The 23,608-nt window shown below is 38.2% G+C and overlaps 1 protein-coding gene across 7 annotated transcripts in view; it reads left to right on the top strand.

Moving 5' to 3' along the window:
- Positions 1–23,608, top strand: part of LOC135109061 (nitric oxide-associated protein 1-like) — an 83,514-nt gene that overhangs the window by 25,332 nt on the left and 34,574 nt on the right. For all 7 annotated transcript variants that reach the window (XR_010272565.1, XR_010272564.1, XM_064020080.1 and 4 more), the window contains 2 exons: positions 9,708–9,859; positions 14,352–14,481. Coding sequence is in view for 5 of the 7 variants with exons in the window: in XM_064020080.1 (XP_063876150.1) it covers positions 9,708–9,859; positions 14,352–14,481 (282 nt within the window). In the remaining 2 variants the exon portion in view is untranslated. The remainder of the gene's footprint in view (positions 1–9,707; positions 9,860–14,351; positions 14,482–23,608) is intronic.

Here is a 23,608-nt window from a genome sequence, read left to right on the forward strand (position 1 = left end):
ATAGAGGGAAGAGTACCAAGAGAGTGGAAGAGAGGAAATATAGTGTCAATACACAAAGGAGGAAAGAGGACTGAGCCACTAAATTATAGACTGGTATTGCTAACTAGTGTTGTGGACAAGACCTGTGAAATAGTGATCATGGAAAAGTGGGTGAAATATATGGAAGAGAACGAAGTTATAACAAATAGCCAATTTAGTTTCAGAAAAGGAAGGTCATGTGTGTCAAATTTACCAAGTTTCTATACAAGAGTAATAGGTGAAGTATAAAAAAAATGGGTGGGTAGATGCAGTGTACTTGGACATCAAAAAAGCTTTTGATAAAGTTCCACATAAAAGACTATTGTGGAAGATGGAACATATAGGAGGACTGAGAGGAACAGTGCTAAAACGGATGAGAGACTACTTAAAGGGTAGAGAAATGAGAATTGTGATCAGGGACACCTGTTCACAGTTTGGGTAATGTAACAAACGGAGTACAACAGGGGTCAATGTTAGCACCCATTATGTTCCAAATATGCATTAATGATATGCAGGAGGGTTTGACCAGTTATATTAAACTGTTTGCTGATGATGCAAAATTGTCAAGAGTAATAAAGAGCCATGTTGATTGTATAGAGTTGCAGAGATATTGACAAGATTTATGGGTGGAGCAAGAAGTGGAAATTGGAATTCAGTGCTAAGAAATGCCATGTGATGGAATTGATAAAGACCTGCATGGGACTATAAAATTGGGGAGGAAGTAATAATGAGGAGCAAGGAGAAAAAAGACCTAGGAGTGGTTTTTCAAGAATCCTGACACCAGAACAGTTTATAAATAAGATATTTGGCTCAACGTACAGGATGTTAACAAATATTAGGGTGGCATTTCATTATATGGATAAGACTATGATGAAAAAATATTATAGCCACTATGCTACGTCCCAGACTGGAATATGCAGCAGTGGTGTGGTCTCCACATATTAAGAAAAATATAAAGAAGTTGGAAAGAATTCAGAGGGCAGCTACAAGGATGGTACCAGAGCTGAAAGACCTAACCTACGAAGAGAGTTTGAAGGAAATGGGACTGCCAACTTTGCAAGTTAGAAGAGAAAGAGGAGATCTAATAACAATGTATAAAATAGTTAACCGCACTGAGAAGATAGACAAGCAGGACCTGGTGATAAATAGAGGAGCAACCCACTTACTACCAAAATGAAGATGATCATAACACTAAGACATCTTGTTGCTAGGAAAAGCTACTGGAAAAATACAGTTGTGCAGTAGTGATGGTGTTGGGGGTTATCGAGAGTCACAGGTAGCTTGGGATTACTCCTGAACTAGCTGAAAACTGTTTGTTTACATCAAAGTTTCTCAACAGGATCATATTTAGCTTATTTCAAAGATTGAATTACTGTCTTACACTCTGTGTCCCTCCTCCAAATACAGAGGATGTCCAAGTTATGAAGTAATGAGTTATGAATGTTCAGAGATACAAGCAGTCTACTCACAAAATGAAATTGTGCTCTCAATATTGTTCCCTTTGCTAACCAAAAGTTACCTAGTACGTTGCTTCACAACTACCCACGCAGTGCAGGAGCATTGCGAAGGACTGCTCACTGCCCCAGGACACAGGCCCTGTGGCAGTTTATTTTAAGATGCTAGTTTAAAATTTTAATTTGTGAGTCTAGCTTGAGATTCCATGGCGTATGGACCTCTGCCAGTCAGCCTCTAAGAGACATGGAGATGTTGGTTTTGCACTACATGGTGTAGAAAGCCTGCTCCATTACATAATGTCCACAAATAGGCAAACATACCTGTCTTATCCTTTCAGTCATCTTAATAAATTATATGAAAAAAGATGTGTATAACCTGAGAAGGAAAGAGGGAGAAAATAAAAAAAAATGCATGAGAGAGAGAGAGAGAGAGAGAGAGAGAGAGAGAGAGAGAGAGAGAGAGAGAGAGAGAGAGAGAGAGAGAGAGAGAGAGAGAGAGAGAACAAATGTGCATGAGAGAGAGAGAGAGAGAGAGAGAGAGAGAGAGAGAGAGAGAGAGAGAGAGAGAGAGAACAAATGTGCATGAGAGAGAGAGAGAGAGAGAGAGAGAGAGAGAGAGAGAGAGAGAGAGAGAAAGAGAGAGAGAGAAAGAGAGAGAGCCATCTCATTTTAACTCAGGTCGTATGCCTGGCATATTTGAATTGCATTTAGCAGAACCCTCAAGCCTGTCACTATTCAGTAGTATCACCACGCATAAGGCAAGGTTCTCTCTCTCTCTCTCTCTCTCTCTCTCTCTCTCTCTCTCTCTCTCTCTTTCTCTCTCTCTCTCTCATGGAATCAAGCATCAAGTAAGCATTACATTGTGGAAAATTTGATTTTTTTTTCTTTTTTATTTTACTGAAAAATTACAGCAATGAGTTATGAGCAAAATGACTTATGAGCAGCCTTCTGGAACATATCTTGCTCATAACTTGAACACCTTCTGTATATAGAAACAAAGGAAATAGTTATAGAAACTGTAAATTAGTAATAAACTGCAGTTATTGCTTTGTTTTTTTAATATTTGAAGTAACTTTGTTCGAGAACTAAATTGCGGTACGGCAAGTGAAGCAATTATGAATTAAAAATTTTGTTAGAAAACTAATTTGTTTGAAAAGTAACAGGTTCCACTGTATTTATATTTTTGTACTCCTGTTTTTGTAAAGTACCGAAATTACCATTTAATTATTTTCTCATCACTTCCCTCCTTAGTAGTGAAACTCCTGATTTTTTTCTTTTATAGTTTCTGGTCATTATATAAATATCATTTGACAATTCTTGATATGAGACAAAGAAAGCTTGCACAGTATGAAACTTATACAACATTCATGACCAGGTTTGGAACCCAGTCTTGTGCAGCAATTATTTTTTCCTTTAATGAGGATCAGCTTGGGTAGGCAGGTGGCTGGAACTCAGGAGTTGCATTCTTGACCCAACTGCTTCAGGAAATGTAGGCTGTAGTCCTTATTGACACTTCCTTAGAGTCTAGTAGTGAGCATTAACAGTCCACTACATCTGACAGCTGAGCAGCAACTTGCCTGTGTTATTGTTTTAATCAATAATGGCTCCAAACATTCCTTTTACCATAAGCAAATCCAGATCAGATTGAGATGCAGATCAATGATCTAGAGTCAGCCAGTACTTACTTTAAATTAAAGACACTTTAAATGTAAAGAAAACATGCTGCTAGCACAGGTAAGCAGTCTTTTCTTAGGATTAGATTATTTAAACAAGGTAAAAAGGGCATGTAAATGCATTTATGATGGGCTCATCAGGAAGCAGAAATCTTTTTTGGAGTACATGTTATCTTTATGGTCCCAGAGACAACAGTGGCTTCATATGCTGCCTGTTACATTCTCCTCTGAGAGAATGTCCACCAAGGAGGAATCATTGCATTCATAAGAATTAGAATTTGGCTTGAGAAATGAAAACTCAAAATGTAAATACCAACTGAGTCATGTGTGGCAGTGTAAAAAACCACAGAATTAATGTAATCTATGTAATATTGCAATTTATTTGGTATTTTCAAACTTTAAAGATGTTAAATTTTATCTCACAAAGAATATTGTTTTACTTCAGATATTTATATGTTATCACCATGGATTTTGATATAACTGTAGAAGTTAACAATAACTTACTCCATGAAGATGATCACATTTGTGTGACAATGGAAAGAATGGAAAACATATTGCATACAACAAGTGGGAGAGGGGCTATTGTGATGATGATGCCTTAATCCGTACAGCCCCAGCAACAATCTTTACTCAGATATAATATGTGCAACACAGTCCCAGCAACAAAACTAATCTTGTCCACATATTTACCTCTTAGAGAAGTTGCATGGACTTCAAACATGGATGTATAGGATGCTTATATGTTGGGCACAAAACCACTAGTTATTGGCCACACAGGCTTATATAGGCTTGTTGTTTTATGGTTCAGTAAGGATCACTTCAGGGAGCATACACATCATGTCAGATGTCTCTCCTTCTCAGTGACCTTTGTAATTCATCATCAGTTTTTCTTAAGGCCATGCCATCTGTCACCATGATAACTGAGACATTTTTTTTTTTTTTTTATGTAGGAAGGACACTGGCCAAGGGCAACAAAAATCTAATAAAAAAAAATGCCCACTGAAATGCCAGTCCCATAAAAGGATCAAAGCAGTGGTCAAAAATTGATGAATAAGTGTCTTGAAACCTCCCTCTTGAAGGAATTCAAGTCATAGGAAGGTGGAAATACAGAAGCAGGCAGGGAGTTCCAGAGTTTACCAGAGAAAGGGATGAATGATTGAGAATACTGGTTAACTCTTGCGTTAGAGAGGTGGACAGAATAGGGGTGAGAGAAAGAAGAAAGTCTTGTGCAGCGAGGCCGTGGAAGGAGGGGAGACATGCAGTTAGTAAGATCAGAAGAGCAGTTAGCACGAAAATAGCAGTAGAAGACAGCTAGATATGCAACATTGCGGCAGTGAGAGAGAGGGTGAAGACAGTCAGTTAGAGGAGAGGAGTTGATGAGATGAAAAGCTTTTGATGTATTACTGCCACTCTATCAGCACTTATAAATACATATAATGGTAAAATATGTCAGTACATTTACACCCTACAGTGACATATAAAACATTCTGGTGGTGTATATAGCAGATCTTTCCAAAGGAGAACTTGACTTCAACATTCAGCCAAGGCTGGCTCAGTGACCATAACAGTGTCTGTATTGTGACTCAGGACAAAGCAATAACTGCCTTCCTATACTGTTAATTTTAAGAACATATAAAGCATTTAGTGTAAGATGGGCAAATTTACATTTTTATGGTTTTGAGTTGGACCTGCGAGAGTATTCTACTAGCCATTATCTTCATGTCACCACATGTTTCAAACCACTTTTGCTCTCACAACTTGGTTGAAAATCCCTCTGAATATAGGGGTGCACCTACCTTAACACTCAAAATTTTGTCACGTGTGTGGAAGGCGCTGAGATAAAGTATATTGTAGGGAAGGCGAATCTGATATCCCTGGTTGTCAATCAGCAGCAGCCTACACTCTGACATTACACCACACCTTCCACATAGTCCATCAGATGAGAGCATGTCCTGGCAGTCTGCCAGACAGTGCCTTTGCATTTGCATGTAGATCATTGAATCTACAAAAATTACCTGTAAATACCACCTGAATCGAAAACATAAGCAGTGATAGTGACCATGAGTCATGTGACATTCAAGAAAGAGGAAGTGTGATCCTAAGATCTGGGAAAGGAACATAACAAAGAAAAAACATAATTTTGACCAGGGCTACACAAGCTACTAGACCAAGAAAAATGTTCCTAAGCATGAAATTGTTGAGTCATGCAAGTGTGGGTGTTTTGACAAACTAGTCTATGAAAAAATAAATTAGTTTAAATCCTACATTTCAGTATAGTTACATAGCATTGAAATAGTAATAATTTTCTTTTCTTATTTAGCAACATTAAACATATGAAAAAGTAATAATTTATTGATAATACATGCTTTCACAAAAAAAGTCATCATTTGCATGTATTGATTAGAAAAACAATTATGTTCACAGAATTAGTTACCAAGATGTTAAAAGTAAGCAAACACTGAAACTAAAATACAGTTATACATTGTAATTCAAACATGCTTCAATTTGAACAACTTCCAATTTGAACAAGGTTGGCAAACAAATTTTGTCCTCCATTTCAAACAGGGTCCTCCAATTTGAACACAAACACCTGTTCAAGCAGCACCACTTGGTCAGTTCCCCTTCCTTCCCCTCCTCCCATCCCTGCCCCTCTCCCATATCCTATCCCACATCCTTCCTCCTATCTTTCTCACCCATCCTTCCTCCTTCCATCTCTCTCTCTCTCTCTCTCTCTCTCTCTCTCTCTCTCTCTCTCTCTCTCTCTCTCTCTCTCTCTCTCTCTCTCTCTCTCTCTCTCTCTCTCTCTCTCTCTCTCTCTCTCTCTCTCTCTCTCTCTCTCTCTCTCTCTCTCTCTCTCTCTCTCTCTCTCTCTCTCTCTCTCTCTCTCTCCCACTTTCTTTTCCCATGTTCCATCCTCCTTTCCTTTATGTCCCTTCCTCCCATTGCTCCTTCCTCTTGCCTCTGGTCTCAAACCTCCCTCCCTGCCACCCTCCCTCCCTGCCAGGGACAAGGGAGTGATACTCCCTCTCTCCCTCCCATTCATTCTATGTCATTTTTGCTTCATCTTTTCTCACTTTTTCATTCTCATATAATTCCATTTTCATTCTCTGTCAGTCTCATTCTATTTAGCAGTTCTCAGGATTGTTCTTAATTTCACACACACACACAGAGAGAGAGAGAGAGAGAGAGAGAGAGAGAGAGAGAGAGAGAGAGAGAGAGAGAGAGAGAGAGAGAGAGAGAGAGAGAGAGAGAGAAGGAAGAATGGATGGAGGGAGGGAGGGAAGGCAGAGGAAGGCAGAGAGAGAGAGAGGATTTTAGTGTAAAATAATTGTGTACACTACAACAACTGTTTTCAAGGCTGAAGGCGGCAGGAACTTTTGATGACTCATCATTATGTGGTTGGTGTTTATTTACAATTCTATTTTGTATAAAATTTTAAGGTAATTTTTTTTTTTGCATCTCTTTTAGTATGCTTCAAGTGCTGTCTTATATGCCAAAATGTATGGTACTTCATGTTTTCTTTTACTGTATTTTTTTTTCTATAATTTAGGTTATATTCATTCAGTTCATGTTTAGGACACAATATAAATCCATAAAAATAGGGTGATTTTGGGACCTGGAATGGATTTTTTTTTTTTTACATTAATTTTAATGGGATAAATTGCTTCCCAATTTGAACAGCCCAAAAGAACCAATTAAGTTTGAATCTTGAGGTACCACTATATCTGAAAATGGCATTTTATTGGATTCGCCCTCACAATAGTAAAAGAAATTCATGCTTAGATAATATTACAAATGCCAATAACTCAAAACGTCATTTTGCATTTGCCCTTCTAACACTAAAGGCCTCATATCCTTACTCTAGGTCTGTGAAGGCTGCATACAATTTTCTTTTACCATTTTCTTACTACAATTATTTTAATTGCATAAATCTCACATACACCTTTTCTTCTAAATTCTTGTTTCTTACTGACCTTTGCCTCAGTCACTTCCTTCAGTTCTATGCCAAGATTCTAGCAATTCTTCTAAATTCTTGTTTCTCACTGACCTTTGCCTCAGTCACTTCCTTCAGTTCTATGCCAAGATTCTAGTAACTTTTCCTGCCTCACTAAGTAAACGTATCCTTTGTTACACTCATTCCAACAATCTTTACCATTATGCAGAGGTACAGTAACTGCCACCCCCTACTCATCCATTATTTCTCGTCTCCTGGCTATATCACATATCAAGAGCATCTGTTCTACTGTTTTGTCTTCTTAACAAGGCAATACTTTTTTTTATGTAGGAGGGGCACTGGCTAAGGGCAACAAAACTGAAAAAAAAAAAGGGGGGGATGTCCACTGAGGTGCCGATCCCCAAACAGAGTTGAAAACAGTAATAGAAAATTACAGGATAAGTATCTTGAAACATCCCTCTTGAAAGAGTTAAGGTCATAGGGATCCTAGATAGAAATACAGAAGCAGACAGGGAGTTCTGAACTTTACCAGAGAAAAGGATGAATGTTTGAAAATATTGGTTAACTCTTGCAGTAAAGAGGTGTACAGAATAGGGATGAGAGGAAGAAGAAAGTCTTGTGCAGCAAGACCACGTGAGGAGGGAAGGCATGCAGTTAGCAAGATCAGAAGAGGAGTTGGCATGAAGATAGCAGTAGAAGATAGCAAGAGTTGCAACACTGTGGTGATGAGAATGAGGCTGAAGACAGTCAATTAGAGGAAAGGAGTTGATAAGATGAAAAGGTTCTGATTCCACCCTTTCTAAAAGAGCAGTATGAGTGTAATCCCCCCTACATCATACATGTGAAGCATACTCCATACAGGGATGGATAAGGCCCCTGTACAGAGTTAGCAGCTGGGGAAGGGGGGTGAGAAAAAACAGTGTGATTCCAAAGCTCATAAACCATCTGTGTGGAGCACCAACAGATTACAGCACAAACTTAATATGGTATGGAACATTAAACATTTGTACCTTTGCACAATATGCTAGCCAACACAATGATAAACTGACATATTTTATTTCACTGGTACTTTTTTTTTTTCATTTGGTTATATTTGAAAATAGCAAACTTAAAGGAGTAGCACATGTTAATTTTTATTTCAAGCCCAACAAAATAGTTATATAGACCAATAAGATGTTTTAAGAGGCATCTTGTAATGGTGCAATCAGAAAAACTCTGACATTTGAGTACTTCTCATGTTTTATGTTAAGTGTAAACTTTGATTGTGAATACTGAATGTTCTGGTCATACATTAGCCAGCAAAAAAAAACATTGATGGGAAGCATCAGGCCATCCATGAGGACCACAAGCAAAAAATTAATGGCATTTGTTGTATTGATTCAAGTTATATTAATTCGCTCTCACAGATTAACTCAGTGTGAAATAAATTGCTGCCAAAATTTTGCCCTGCCTGTCAGCACAAAACCAGAAGCAGCATTGGCTGTGTGCAAAGATTTCCTGGAAAGTATATGCTCAAAACTTTTCCATGGTCATAACTGATGATGAAGGCAAAGTCTATGGTTGTGACCCAGGAACCAAGCACCAGTCATCTCAGTGGAAGAGTTCAAGCTCATCCTGACCAAAATAAAAGTAAAGTAGATGAGGAGCAATGTCAAGAGTCTTATAACCTGTTTCTTGAACTTGGAGGGATATATTCACATGGAGCTTTCCTAGCAGGCTAGGTAACAAACCAACACTTTTACATTGATGTTCAGAGGTGTTTGAGGAACATTGTGAGAAGGAAATGTTTAGACTAGTGTACACAGAACCAGCTTCTGCATCACAACAGCACAGTCCCACACTGACCATTCTGTCCAGCATTTCTTAGCCAAAAACAGGATGGTAGTGTCCCTTCTTTATGCTGTACTTCCCTGACATGGTTCACTGTGACTTTTTCTGTTTCTACAATGGAAACCTCAACTGAAGAACTGAAGGGATTACAATTTCACAATGTCCAGATGAGTTGGGAAGAAGCACAGAACATGAATAGCATTCATTAATGAGAGTTCCAGAGATGCTTTTAACAGTAGGAAAGACACCAGACTCAATAAAGATATTGACCACCAAAGTGATTACTTCAAAGGGAACAATAGTGATTAAAACATTAGGAAAATATCTTATCAGGACAATCTGGGAACTTTTGGATTGTCCTTTGTATGTACACACAGTTGTATTACATGGTGGATTTTTTTTTTACTGCTTTTCGCTTAATAAAATGTGAAACTGCAGGAAAAAAAAAAACTAGAAAACTGCATGATGAAGATTCTCTTTTGTATAATATATATATATATATATATATATATATATATATATATATATATATATATATATACGAGTATATATATATATATATATATATATATATATATATATATATATATATATATATATATATATATATATATATATATATATATATATATATATATATATATATATATATATATATATATATATATATATATATATATATTTTTTTTTTTTTTTTTTTTTTTTTTTTTTTTTTTTTTTCCCTGTTTTGAGAGGCATAATGTGTGTATGATGTGTAACAGATATCTCCTTCTCCAGGTGACATTTACATCATAGGATGCACCAACTCTGGAAAATCAACCTTATTCAATGCCTTGCTTGGGTCAGACCTGTGTAAAACTGATGCCTCCAGTCTGATTCAGCGAGCCACTGTATCCCCTTGGCCTGGAACAACACTTAATATGGTCAAGGTACAGTGCCTTATCAGTTTTTGAGATACATCGGACATTATATGCCACTTATGTGTGACACTGGTGAAGTAGGTATGAAGAGTTTGTCACCCATTATATAGAATGGCTTCATTTAGGCTGTTCAAATGTTGGAAAAAAGGTGAATATCTCATAGTATCAGAGCTCCACATAACTCAGGAAGGGTAAAGACAATAGTTGTAATAGAATTTTTCTATTTGAGATATCATGTTGCTACCAAAAAAAAAGTTTGAAATTCATATCTTTTAAGATTATAGAGCTATGGACATAAGATCCTTAGCCTGAGTACAAGACAATAGTTAAGAATTCACCTTTGTAAGTTCTTGAGGTCTGTACAATATTTGCTGTCTTTCATCTCTTTATTATATATTCTCTAGCTAAAACAGCTTCTATGAAGTTAGGCGTTCTGAGACGTCTCCGCCAGTTTTTCTCACCCCCCCCAGCTGCTAACTCTGTACAAGGGTCTTATCCGTCCATGTATGGAGTATGCTTCACATGTCTGGGGGGGTTCCACTCATACTGCTCTTCTAGACAGGGTGGAATCAAAAGCTTTTCGTCTCATCGACTCCTCTCCTCTAACTGACTGTCTTCAGCCTCTCTCTCACCGCTGCAGTGTTGCATACCTAGCTGTCTTTTACCACTATTTTCATGCTAACTGCTCTTCTGATCTTGTTAACTGCATGCCTCCCCTCCTTCCGCGGCCTCGCTGTACAAGACTTTCTTCTTTCTCTCACCCCTATTCTGTCCACCTTTCTAATGCAAGAGTTAACCAGTATTCTCAATCATTCATCCCTTTCTCTGGTAAACTCTGGAACTCCCTGCCTGCTTCTGTATTTCCACCTTCCTATGACTTGAATTCCTTCAAGAGGGAGGTTTCAAGACCCTTATTCATCAATTTTTGATCACTGCTTTGACCCTTTTATGGGACTGGCATTTCAGTGGGCATATTTTTTTTTAGATTTTTGTTGCCCTTGGCCAGTGTCCTTCCTACATAAAAAAAAAAAAAACTACCCTCCTACGGTTTCTATCCTTCTCTCTGTAACTTCATCTCAAGTTTCCTTTCTGACCGTTCTATTGCTGCTGTGGTAGACGGTCACTGTTCTCCAAAATCTATTAACAGTGGTGTTCCTCAGGGTTCTGTCCTGTCACCCACTCTCTTCTTATTATGCATTAATGATCTTCTAAACCAAACTTCTTGTCCTATCCATTGCTACGCTGATGATACCACCCTGCACTTTTCCACATCTTTTCATAGACATCCAACCCTTCAGGAGGTAAACATTTCACGCAGGGAAGCCACAGAACGCTTGACTTCTGATCATTCTAAAATTTCTGATTGGGGCAGAGCAAACTTGGTATTGTTCAATGCCTCAAAAACTCAATTCCTCCATCTATCAACTCGACACAACCTTCCAGACAACTATCCCCTCTTCTTCAATGACACTCAACTGTCCCCCTCTTCTACACTGAACATCCTTGGTCTGTCCTTTACTTATAATCTGAACTGGAAATTTCACATCTCATCTCTAGCTAAAACAGCTTCTATGAAGTTAGGCGTTCTGAGATGTCTCTTCCAGTTTTTCTCACCCCCCAGCTGCTAACTCTTTACAAGGGCCTTATCTGTCCATGTATGGAGTATGCTTCACATGTCTTGGGGGGGGTTCCACTCATACTGCTCTTCTAGACAGGGTGGAATCAAAAGCTTTCCATCTCATTAACTCCTCTCCTCTAACTAACTGTCTTCAGCCTCTCTCTCACCACCGCAGTGTTGCATATCTAGCTGTCTTCTACCGCTATTTTCATGCTAACTGCTCTTCTGATTTTGCTAACTGCATGCCTCCCCTCCTTCTGTGGCCTCACTGCACAAGACTTTCTTCTTTCTCTCACCCCTATTCTGTCAACCTCTCTAACGCAAGAGTTAACCAGTATTCTCAATCATTCATCCCTTTCTCTGGTAAACTCTGGAACTCCCTGCCTGCTTCTGTATTTCCACCTTCCTATGACTTGAATTCCTTCAAGAGGGAGGTTTCAAGACACTTATTCATCATTTTTTGACCACTGCTTTGACCCTTTTATGGGACTGCCATTTCAGTGGGCATATTTTTTTATTGGATTTTTGTTGCCCTTGGCCAGTGTCCTTCCTACATAAAAAAAATAATAATTAATTTAAAGAATTTTTAAAGAAATATACAATTATCTTATTAAGGAGAGCAGGAGGAGGAGGAGGAGGAGGAGGAGGCGGCAGTAACACCTGCCAAAATGGTAATTACTACCAGGGAGATCTCATGTGCACTGGTATAGGTACTTACTGCTAACCTAGTTGTGACCTCCACAACTTGTCTTACAACACAAGGGAGCAATGACAGCCTATCCCTTAAAGCCACCTCTCTTCTTTCACATACTACTACATACACCAAACATCTATACCTTTCACTCAAAACTAAAAAGTAAAAATGGCATCTCCAACACCAGCCTTGAGTATCTGTATGAGGAGGGAACCAGAAATGTCACCAGATTGGATTGATCTTCCGTTATTGAGCCTGAGTATTTTGACATACCCCTCAACTTTTTCTTCATTAATGTCTACAACATCCACAGCCTCTGATTTTATTTGGAATCTGTGGAGCATCACCTCTCCTCTTCTAAACCCTATCTTTTCCTTACCAAAATGCAGGTAAACCTTACTCTTTTTCCCCCTACTTTTTTTTACCCTCCTTTTAAATCTAAAGTTTGATGTGTCCAGGTGTGCCATGACCCATCCTGCTCTTGTGCCCACATTCTTGAGTCTTCTGAGTTTGCTTACACTTCATTGTCACTCTCAAACTAAATTCATTTGTATTATATACCTCTCACTAACTCCTCTAACTATAAAAAATTCCTTGACTCTTTAACTTTCAAAGTGGAGCCCATCGTAATGCACTTCTCTTTCACAGAGATCTGTATTCTCTTCAGTGTTCACCACCAGCTTTGGCTTTCATTGACCAATCTGATGAACCAGCCTCTAATTTGGTTATCTTCCATGACCTACAGCAATTAGTGCAACACCCTACCCTTATTCCTCATTGTCTTGTAGATACAACATTCTTGACCATGAGAAGGTATTTTCTGATTTTTCATGGCATGGCTACTGTTTACGTGTCAGAAATCCATCTCTCTATGTTAAGTGCATAACAATGATCTTGCAGGGAGGTGTGCAGATATCTCCATACTTGAAGCAACCTTCCTACCCTTATTTTTAGCTGAAGTGACATGTCAACTTGAGGGATTTTAGTAGGTAAATATCATAGGCCAGAATTTGTGATGTGTAAATTAAGCCACACCTCTTTCTTTCATTGCCACTCCATGTTCACCTCCCCATCCCCACTCCTACATTTCTCATACACCCCATCCTATCTCCTCCATTTAGCCCATTCACCCCATGAGATTCAAACCGCTCCAGGCCCTGTACCTGATAAAAACATAAAAGATAAAAACATTCCTTTTGTCAAAGTGAGTGAGAGAGGATAATGAAGAACCATTTACCTTTATTTCTTATTTACTTTTTTTTTTTTTTTTTTTTTACTTATGTAAGAACCATAAGTTTTATGTGAGAATCATACTTCTGATCCTTTGGATAACATCTCAGACTATGTACAACACAAAGCACCAACAGCAACTAAGTTCACCACATATGTCACAGAGCTATAGTCCAACACATATGTCACAGAGCTAAAGTTCAATACATATGTCACAGAGCTGAACCCTTCCTTGAATGTACACAGCATTTATCTAACAACCAAATATGTCCAGATTCTTATCGAAAGTCTTTCATACAAGTCAGACTTATGTGCCATAGCTTAAGAGTGGAGATAGTTAGATGGAGCCGCATACCAGCCCCCCTCCTTAGGACTTGCTCTTGTGATTTTACCTCCATACATACAGAGAACCATGTATTGATTTCATGTACTATTTCAGAAGATTGACGACAGAGATATCCAATTTCAGTAATATCAGTGGACTTAGCTGAACTGTGCAAGTACATTCATGAAGTAATAGGGGGATATAGATAATTGTTAATATGTCAATTGCACAAAATATATGGTTTTATGAGGTTTTAGTTTCTGTTATGCATATGCTTTGTATTATCTTGTATATTTTTAAATGCTTATTTTGTCAATAAACTTATTAATTATTATTATTAGAGGAAGAGAGGAAGAAGGCAGCCCTATGATTTACGTCAAAGACAGTGCTAGTCATTGACAGCTGCCATGGAAAAAAGATGACATGTCATTTTTCTTAGAAATATAGGTAAGAAAGCTGCTTCATCGAGTAGTGATCTGTCTCCACATTCCTCGCTCTTTCTTTCACTGTAAATTTTTCAAATCTTGGTTTAACTCTTGTGCTATACATGTTAGAAAGACAGCTCATAAATATGACGTAAGTTTTCCATCTCCTGAAACAGCTTAGTACTTATTGTATAATCTGTTATTTTCAGTTTCCCATTCTTCGTCCATCCGGCCATCTGCTCTATCTTCGGACACTGAGACTAAAGAAAGAGCAAAAGATTCTGCCAAAGGAGAATAAACCAAGGTTCACCAATAACTTGTTAATTGGAACACTTACAGGTAAGAATTGCACAACTTATAATCCAGCTTTGGCTTTCCTCTCCCTTCACAGACCATCCTGGTGAACTAGCCTACAACTTTGCTATCCTCCATGACCTAGAGCAATTGGTGCAACACCCTACTCGTATTCCTGACCGTCTTGGAGATACGCCCAACATTCTTGACCTTTTCCTGACCTCTAATCCTTCTGCTTATGCTGTCACACTTTCTTCTCCGTTGGGCTCCTCCGATCACAATCTCATATCTTAATCTTGTCCTATCACTTCAATCCCTCCTCAGGATCCCCCTAAGTGAAGGTGCCTCTGGCGTTTTGCCTCTGCAAGTTCGGGGGACCTGAGGAGGTATTTTGCTGATTTTCCTTGGAATGACTACTGCTTCCGTGTCAGAGACCCGTCTTTGTGTGCTGATCGCATAACAGAGGTGATAGTGTCTGGCATGGAGGCATACATTCCTCACTCTTTTTCTCGTCCTAAATCTTCTAAACCTTAGTTTAACACAGCTTGTTCTCGTGCTATACATGATAGAGAGGTGGCCCACAAAAGGTACTTAAGCCTTCCATCACCAGAATCTCATGCACTTTATATTTCTACCCAGAACCATGCCAAGTCTGTTCTCCAACTAGCCAAAAACTCCTTCATTAACAGAAAATGTCAAAACCTTTCAAGATCTAACTTCCCTCGTGATTTCTGGCATCTAGCCAAAAATATCTCCAATAACTTTGCTTCTTCTTCTTTCCCTCCTCTACTTCAACCAGATGGCACCACTGCTATCACATCTATTTCTAAAGCTGAACTCTTTGTTCAAACCTTTGCTAAAAACTCTACCTTGGACGATTCTGGGCTTGTTCCTCCCTCTCCTCCACCCTCTGACTACTTCATGCCACGTATTAAAATTATTCGCAATGATGTTTTCCATGCCCTCGCTGGCCTAAACCCTCGGAAGGCTTATGGACCTGATGGGGTCCCTCCTATTGTTCTCCAAAACTGTGCCTCCATGCTTGCACCTTGCCTAGTCAAACTCTTTCAGCTCTGTCAACATCTACCTTTCCTTCTTGCTGGAAGTTTGCCTACATTCAACCTGTCCCTAAAAAGGGTGACCGTTCTAATCCTTCAAACTACTGTCCTATTGCTTTAATTTCCTGCCTATCTAAAGTTTTTGAATCTATCCTCAACAGGAAGATTCTTAAACATCTATCACTTCACAACCTTCTATCTGATCGCCAGTATGGGTTCCATCAAGGCCACTCTACTGGTGATCTTCTGGCTTTCCTTACTGAGTCTTGGTCATCCTCTTTTAGAGATTTTAGTGAAACTTTTGCTGTTGCCTTGGACATATCAAAAGCTTTTGATAGAGTCTGGCACAAAGCTTTGATTTCCAAACTACCCTCTTACGGTTTCTATCCTTCTCTCTGTAACTTCATCTCAAGTTTCCTTTCTGACCGTTCTATTGCTGCTGTGGTAGACGGTCACTGTTCTCCTAAATCTATTAACAGTGGTGTTCCTCAGGGTTCTGTCGTGTCACCCACTCTCTTCTTATTATTCATTAATGACCTTCTAAACCAAACTTCTTGTCCTATCCATTCCTACGCTGATGATACCACCCTGCACTTTTCCACGTATTTTCATAGACGTCCAACCCTTCAGGAGGTAAACATATCACGCAGGGAAGCCACAGAATGCCTGACTTCTGATCTTTCTAAAATTTCTGATTGGGGCAGAGCAAACATGGTATTGTTCAATGCCTCAAAAACCCAATTCCTCCATCTATCAACTCGACACAACCTTCCAGACAACTATCCCCTCTTCTTCAGTGACACTCAACTGTCCCCCTCTTCTACACTGAACATCCTTGGTCTGTCCTTTACTTATAATCTGAACTGGAAACTTCACATCTCATCTCTAGCTTCTATGAAGTTAGGTGTTCTGAGACGTCTCCGCCAGTTTTTCTCACCCCCCCCAGCTGCTAACTCTGTACAAGGGCCTTATCTGTCCATGTATGGAGTATGCTTCACATGTCTGGGGGGGTTCCACTCATACTGCTCTTCTAGACAGGGTGGAATCAAAAGCTTTTCGTCTCATCAACTCCTCTCCTCTAACTGACTGTCTTCAGTCTCTCTCTCACCGCCGCAGTGTTGCATATCTAGCTGTCTTCTACCACTATTTTCATGCTAACTGCTCTTCTGATCTTGCTAACTGCATGCCTCCCCTCCTTCCGTGGCCTCGCTGCACAAGACTTTCTTCTTTCTCTCACCCCTATTCTGTCCACCTCTCTAATGCAAGAGTTAACCAGTATTCTCAATCATTCATCCCTTTCTCTGGTAAACTCTGGAACTCCCTGCCTGCTTCTGTATTTCCACCTTCCTGACTTGAATTTCTTCAAGAGGGAGGTTTCAAGACACTTATCCACCAATTTTTGACCACTGCTTTGACCCTTTTTATGGGACTGGCATTTCAGTGGGCATTTTTTTTTATTAGATTTTTGTTGCCCTTGGCCAGTGTCCTTCCTACATAAAAAAAAAAAAAGGTCATTTTGTCAATTCAGTCAGGTAATCATAAATTGTTTGATGTTTCTCCATTTACTGCTAACTTATTTTCCTGTTTATACCAACAGCATATGTACTACTATAATTTGCCAGCAATTTTTGGGATGGTTATCATCTCTCATTTATTTTCATGAATGTAAGATATGCAAGTCTCTTATTTGGCATGATTGGATTTGATAACTTCACCAGTGGGCACCATTTTTTTTATCTAGCAACCAAAATCTCCCATTTAGCAGTTATTTCTCTCTTATGAAATACCCTCTTAATTATTCTCATTATGCTTCCCCCACTAAGAATTTATCAGTCTATTATATCCTCATGACTTCTGACATGTAGTCAAAAATATTTTTCTTCTTCATCTTTCCCACTTGTTTTCATCCAGATTCCATCACTGCCATCTCCTCTATATCTGAAGCTGCTTTTCTCTCTAACTTTTTCTGAAACCTTACCACAACACTGGAGGGTATGTTCTGTCTTTTCCTTCACTTTCTGACTTGATATATTGGCTCTGAAATTCTTTATAGGGATGTTTTTCATGTCTTCTCTTGCCTTGATTCTGAGAAGACTTGTAGTCCCTCCTGTCATTCTCTATAATTATGCTTCTCTGTTCACTTATTACTTTTCTTTCATGCAAGAACATTATTGGCCAAGAGATACAAAAATTTATACATAAAAAAAGGCTCATTGAGGTGCTTGTCTTTAAAAGAAAAAGAGCCAAAAGGATTATCCAAAATTGGTGAAGTGTCTTAAGACCTCCCTTTTGAAAGAATTAGTCATAGAAGGAAGAAATGCAGAAGCAGGTAAAGAGTTACAGATTTTGCCAGTGAAAGTGATGAAAGATTGTGAATACTGGTTAAGTCTAAAATTAGAGAGATGGACAGAATAGGGGTGATAGAAAGTAGGAAGTCTTGTGTAGCAAATCCACAGGAGGAAGGGAGGCATGCAGTTAGCAAGATCAGAAGAGTAATGTTTTTGATTCCATCCTGTTCAGCAGAGCAGTATGAGTGGAACCCCACCATATATGTAAAGTGCACCAGTGCACCATCTCTCTCTTGCACCACATCTATCACTCTTGTATAGAAGCTCAGCAGATTTGTAGTACATGATTTTTTTTTTGTGTAAATGCAAATTGTTTACCTGTAATTAACTTATTTTCTTAAAAATATTGTATCCCTTTGTTTTTAATTACAATCTTGCAGAGTTTACCTGTGACGCTATTCTTTCAATACCCACCTTGACACACCATCTTTTCTAACATTAGTCACTCAACAGCTTGTAGATTTCATACTTTTCATCTTAATTTCATGTAACTCTTCATTTGACACCACCTGCAGGTTTTACAAAATCTATTTCCTTTTTAAATACAAATTTAAAAATCATTCATTATTTTGTTCATCTCACCATCTTCATATGTCATTCCGCCTTTTTTTTAACTTAACAATACTATCTCTATGTTTCATTTTTACCATTTATGTATCAATAGAAAAGCTTTGGTTCCTCCTTACATTTGTTCACTGTATCCTTTTCAAAGTTTCTTTCTTCTTCTATTCTTATCCTTAGATATTAATTTCTTGCTTGTTGATATTCTTCTCTATTTTCTTCATTCTACTGTTGCACATTCTTCCATGCCTTTTCCATGTCCTATTTGGCTTTTGCACATCTGTTATTATACCAAATATGCCTCTTCTTTTTTTTACTTTAAACATTCCCTCATTGTACTTATCTAATATTACTTCATATTTTGTGTGTACATCCATGTCTTTCAACAAGTTATCCCACTTTATACTTCTATAAAATTTTTCAAGTTCTTCAAAATTTGCCTTTGCATAGTTTAGTGTGTTATTTCTGTAGTCTTCTTTCCAATCTTTTGCTTTTATCCTTTCTAATTTAACCTCTATTACAATGTGATCACTTTTTTGTAATGGGGGAAGGTACTTAATATTTGGCCTGGATCTCAGCTTCCTGGTAAACACTAAAGGGTCAAGCATTGAAGGCTGCTCTTCTCCTCTGTATCTTATAGCTTCATCTACCCACTGCTCCAAAGTATTCACCATTGCTAATTGCATTATCTTTTCATTCCATAAATATGCACCCTCCCCTACTTCCAACTCCTCCTAATATATATTCTTGCAATTAAAGTCACTCATAAGCAACACTTTATTTGTTTTTTTTTTTTTTTATCATATTTTCCAACCATTTCTTTACTTGCATTTTTTTTATGCTCATTTGTCTTCCATGCATTTGTCATGGGTGGTATATATGTGACAATAATCTTTTCTTTTTCTTCTCACTGTCTTTAACTGCAATACCCAAACCTTCTGCCATCCTATCACCATATTCCCTTCTTCAACAGAGATATCCTTCTTCACCAATACTAGCACTCCATCCTCACTTTTATCTTTTCTATCTTTCCTCCAAATGTCGTATTCTTCCACTTCAAATTTTATTTGTATTTCCTCTTTTAATTTGGTCTCTGTTAAATATAAAACATCTAGCTTGTTATCTCTTAGAATATCCCTTAGCTCCAATATACTTGACACAAACCTGTTTATATTTGTATGCATAACTTTCAATATATTACATTCCTTCTCAATCTTACTATATTCCCTCTCTATTGTTGCTCTATTGTTTTCAACCACCACTTTCTTATCTTTAAATCCATAATTTTCCATACAAATTCTTTTGCTTGATCTTGTGTCCTTTCTTCATTTTTTGCTTTAATTTCTTCTCTCATCTCTCTCAATTTACTCTTCTCATCTTCATTTGAATCTTTTCTTCTCAAGATTGGTATTAAACCCCCCACCACAAAAAAAAAAAATTCTTGCATATCAAAATTTAGTTCTATATCATATTGATATTTTATTTATTTTTTTATGTAGGAAGGACACTGGCCAAGGCCAACAAAAATCCAGTAAAAAAAATGCCCACTGAAATGCCAATTCCATAAAAGGGTCAAAGCAGTAGTCAAAAATTGATGGATAAGTGTCCTGAAACCTCCCTCTTGGAGGAATTCAAGTCATAGGAAGGTGGAAATACTGAAGCAGGCAAGGAGTTCCAGAGTTTACCAGAGAAAGGGATGAATGATTGAGAATACTGGTTAACTCTTGCATTAGAGAGGTGGACAGAATAGGGGTAAGAGAAAGAAGAAGGTCTTGTGCAGCGAGGCCGTGGGAGGAGGGGAGGCATGCAGTTAGTAAGATCAGAAGAGCAGTTAGCATGAAAATAGCGGTAGAAGACAGCTAGAGATGCAACATTGCAGCGGTGAGAGAGAGAGAGGCTGAAGACAGTCAATTAGAGGAGAGGAGTTGATGAGATGAAAAGCTTTTGATTCCACCATATCTAGAAGAGCAGTATGAGTGGAATCCCCCCAGACATGTGAAGCATACTCCATACATGGACGGATAAGACCCTTGTACAGAGTTAGCAGCTGCGGGGTGAGAAAAACTGGTGGAGACGTCTCAGAACGCCTAACTTCATAGAAGCTGTTTTAGCCAGAGATGAGATGTGAAGTTTCCAGTTCAGATTATAAGTAAAGGACAGACCGAGGATGTTCAGTGTAGAAGAGGGGGACAGTTGAGTGTCATTGAAGAAGAGGGGATAGTTGTCTGGAAGGTTGTGTTGAGTTGTTAGATGGAGGAATTGACTTTTTGAGGCATTGAACAATACCAAGTTTGCTCTGCCCCAATCAGAAATTTTAGAAAGATCAGAAGTCAAGCGTTCTGTGGCTTCCCTGCATGGAATGTTTACCTCCTGAAGGGTTGGACGTCTATGAAAAGACGTGGAAAAGTGCAGGGTGGTATCATCAGCGTAGGAGTGGATAGGACAAGAAGTTTGGTTTAGAAGATCATTAATGAATAAGAAGAAGAGAATGGGTGACAAGACAGAACCCTGAGGAACACCACTGTTAATAGATTTAGGAGAAGAACAGTGACCGTCTACCACAGCAGCAATAGAATGGTCAAAAAGGAAACTTGAGATGAAGTTACAGAGAGAAGGATAGAAGCCATAGGATGGTAGTTTGGAAATCAAAGCTTTGTGCCAGACTCTATCGAAAGCTTTTGATATTTCCAAGGCAACAACAAAAGTTTCACCAAAATCTCTAAAAGAGGATGACCAAGACTCAGTAAGGAAAGCCAGATCACCAGTAGAGTAGGTCTATATATGTAGATGCACATAAAATATGTAAAAATAGTCAAGTCTTACCCATTCATTTCCTGTAAAACACAAGTTAATACAGGCTTTGTCCAACCAGGCCAACCTGTATCAGCATGACCTAAACAAGTGTGTGTTCTTCATTAATAGAAAGTATTAAAATCTTTCAAGATCTAACTCCCCTTGTAATTTCTGGCATCTAGCCAAAAACATCTCCAATAATTTTGTTTCTTCATCTTTCCTTCCTTTATTTCAACCTGATGGCACCATTGCCATCTTATCTATTTCTAAAGCTGAAATCTCAGTTCAAACCTTTGCTGAAAACTCTATCTTGGATGATTCAGTGCTTGTTCCTCCCTCCCCTCCACCCTCTATCGACTACTTCATGGCACCTATTAAAATCTTTTGCAATGATGTTTTCCATGCCCTCACTAGCCTTAACCCTCAGAAAGCTTACAAACCTGATGGGATCCCTCCCATTGTTCTCTGAAACTGTGCCTCTGTAATTGTACCTTGCCTAGTCAAACTCTTCCAACTCTGTCTATCAACATCTACCTTTCCTTCTTGCTGGAAGTTTGCCTAACTTCAGTCTGTTCCTAAAAAAGGGAGACCATTCTAATCCTTCTAACTATCATAATATTGTTTTAATTTCCTGCCTCTCTGAAGTTTTTAATCTGTTCTCAGCAGGAAGATTCTTAAACAACTATCACTTCACAACCTTCTATCTGATCGTCAGTATGGGTTCTGTCAAGGCTTCTCTACTGGTGATCTTCTGGCTTTCCTTACTGAGTCTTGGTCATCCTCTTTTAGGGACTTTGGTGAAACTTTTGCTGTTGCCTTGGACATATCAAAAGCTTTTGATAAGAGTCTGTCACAAAGCTTTGATTTCCAAATTACCCTCTTACTGCTTCTATCCTTCTCTCTGTAACTTCATCTCAGGTTTCCTTTCTGACCATTCTATTGCTGCTATGGTAGACGGTCTCTGTTCTTCTCCTAAATCTATTAGCAGTGGTATTCCTCAGGATTCTGTCCTGTCACCAACTTTCCCTGTTATTCATTAATGATCTAAACCAAACTTCTTGCCCTACCCACTCCTACGCTGATGATACCACCCTGTACTTTTCCACGTCTTTTCATAGACATCCAAGCCTTAAGGAAGTAAACAGTTGTTGCAAGAAAGCCACAGAATACCTGACTTTTTGGACCTTTTTTTTTTTTTTTTTTTTTTTTATCATTTTTGTTGCTCTTGGCCAGTACCCCTCCTACATAAAAAAAAAAAAAATTCAAACATACTGTTTCACTCTTAGATTACTTTTTAGTTGCTTATTTAAACTGATTTACATATAAATATGAAGAATAAAACAAAAAAATAATAATAAAACGAAAACAATAAATCCCTAAAAAACAAAAAAACAATAAAACACAAAAAACCTCAGTGGGTTGTTTTTTTTAAACCTGGGTTTTTCCAGCCCTGCTTATTATCCATATATTTTTCCTGTCTTCCTTCTTTAACAATTTTCATTCCCCTGCCATTACAGTTTCTGCTAACATTTCAGTAATATATCTAATTTTTAGTCCTCACTCCATTTTCAGCATACTTGCCAATTCTCTGAACTTCCTTTGTTTGCTCATTATTTCCTCCCCTCCCTCACTCACTACTGCTGCTACTATCTCCTTTGCTCTCTTAAGTTCTCTTTCTCTTACAGTCTTATTGGGTAATCTCTCTTCTTTATCACTAAATATCATAATACACTTTTCTTATGTACTGTATCCCTTACTATTTGATCTTTTCCATTCATCTTAACCATTTTTTTTTAATCTGCTTATCATGTTCCTCCTTTTGTTGTATCAATATTTCCTTCATATCATTCTTTTGTTTTCTCTTTTCTCCTTCCAGCTATGGGCTTCCTGTTTCATCGTATCTTGCACTTTATCTCTCATGACATCCTCACTCTGCTTATTCTCCTTCTCCAGTCTATTTTTCAGTTTTTCATTTTCCTTCTTTAAATCTGGAATCTCAGCCCTGTTTTTAGTATTTTGATCTCCAAGTTTTTTGTACCTCTTCTTTTAATTTCTTGTTTTTGTCTTCCCTCTCCTTCTCTTGTTGCTTGATGTTCCTCAATTTTCTGACAATACTCTTCATATCCTCACCATCTATATCCAACTTCCAATTTCTCACTGCTCCACTCAACTCTCTCATCTCTTCTCTTAATTTTATATAATTCTCTTCTACTTTCCATAACCTCGTACTCATTCTACCTACATTCTGCTCCTCATTGCTGAATCCCAGAAAATCAGCAGGGCTCCCTCAATAAGATAATAGCACTTGCGCCATCTTGATCTCAACTTTGAATGAGGTAATTTGTTTACATTTGGAAAAAAGTTCACTGCCCCTCCAAAATTTTACATTCATTAGTTATTTTTACCACACTA

The sequence above is a fragment of the Scylla paramamosain genome, chromosome 18 (assembly GCF_035594125.1).
Source record: "Scylla paramamosain isolate STU-SP2022 chromosome 18, ASM3559412v1, whole genome shotgun sequence".
Taxonomy (NCBI): domain Eukaryota; kingdom Metazoa; phylum Arthropoda; class Malacostraca; order Decapoda; family Portunidae; genus Scylla; species Scylla paramamosain.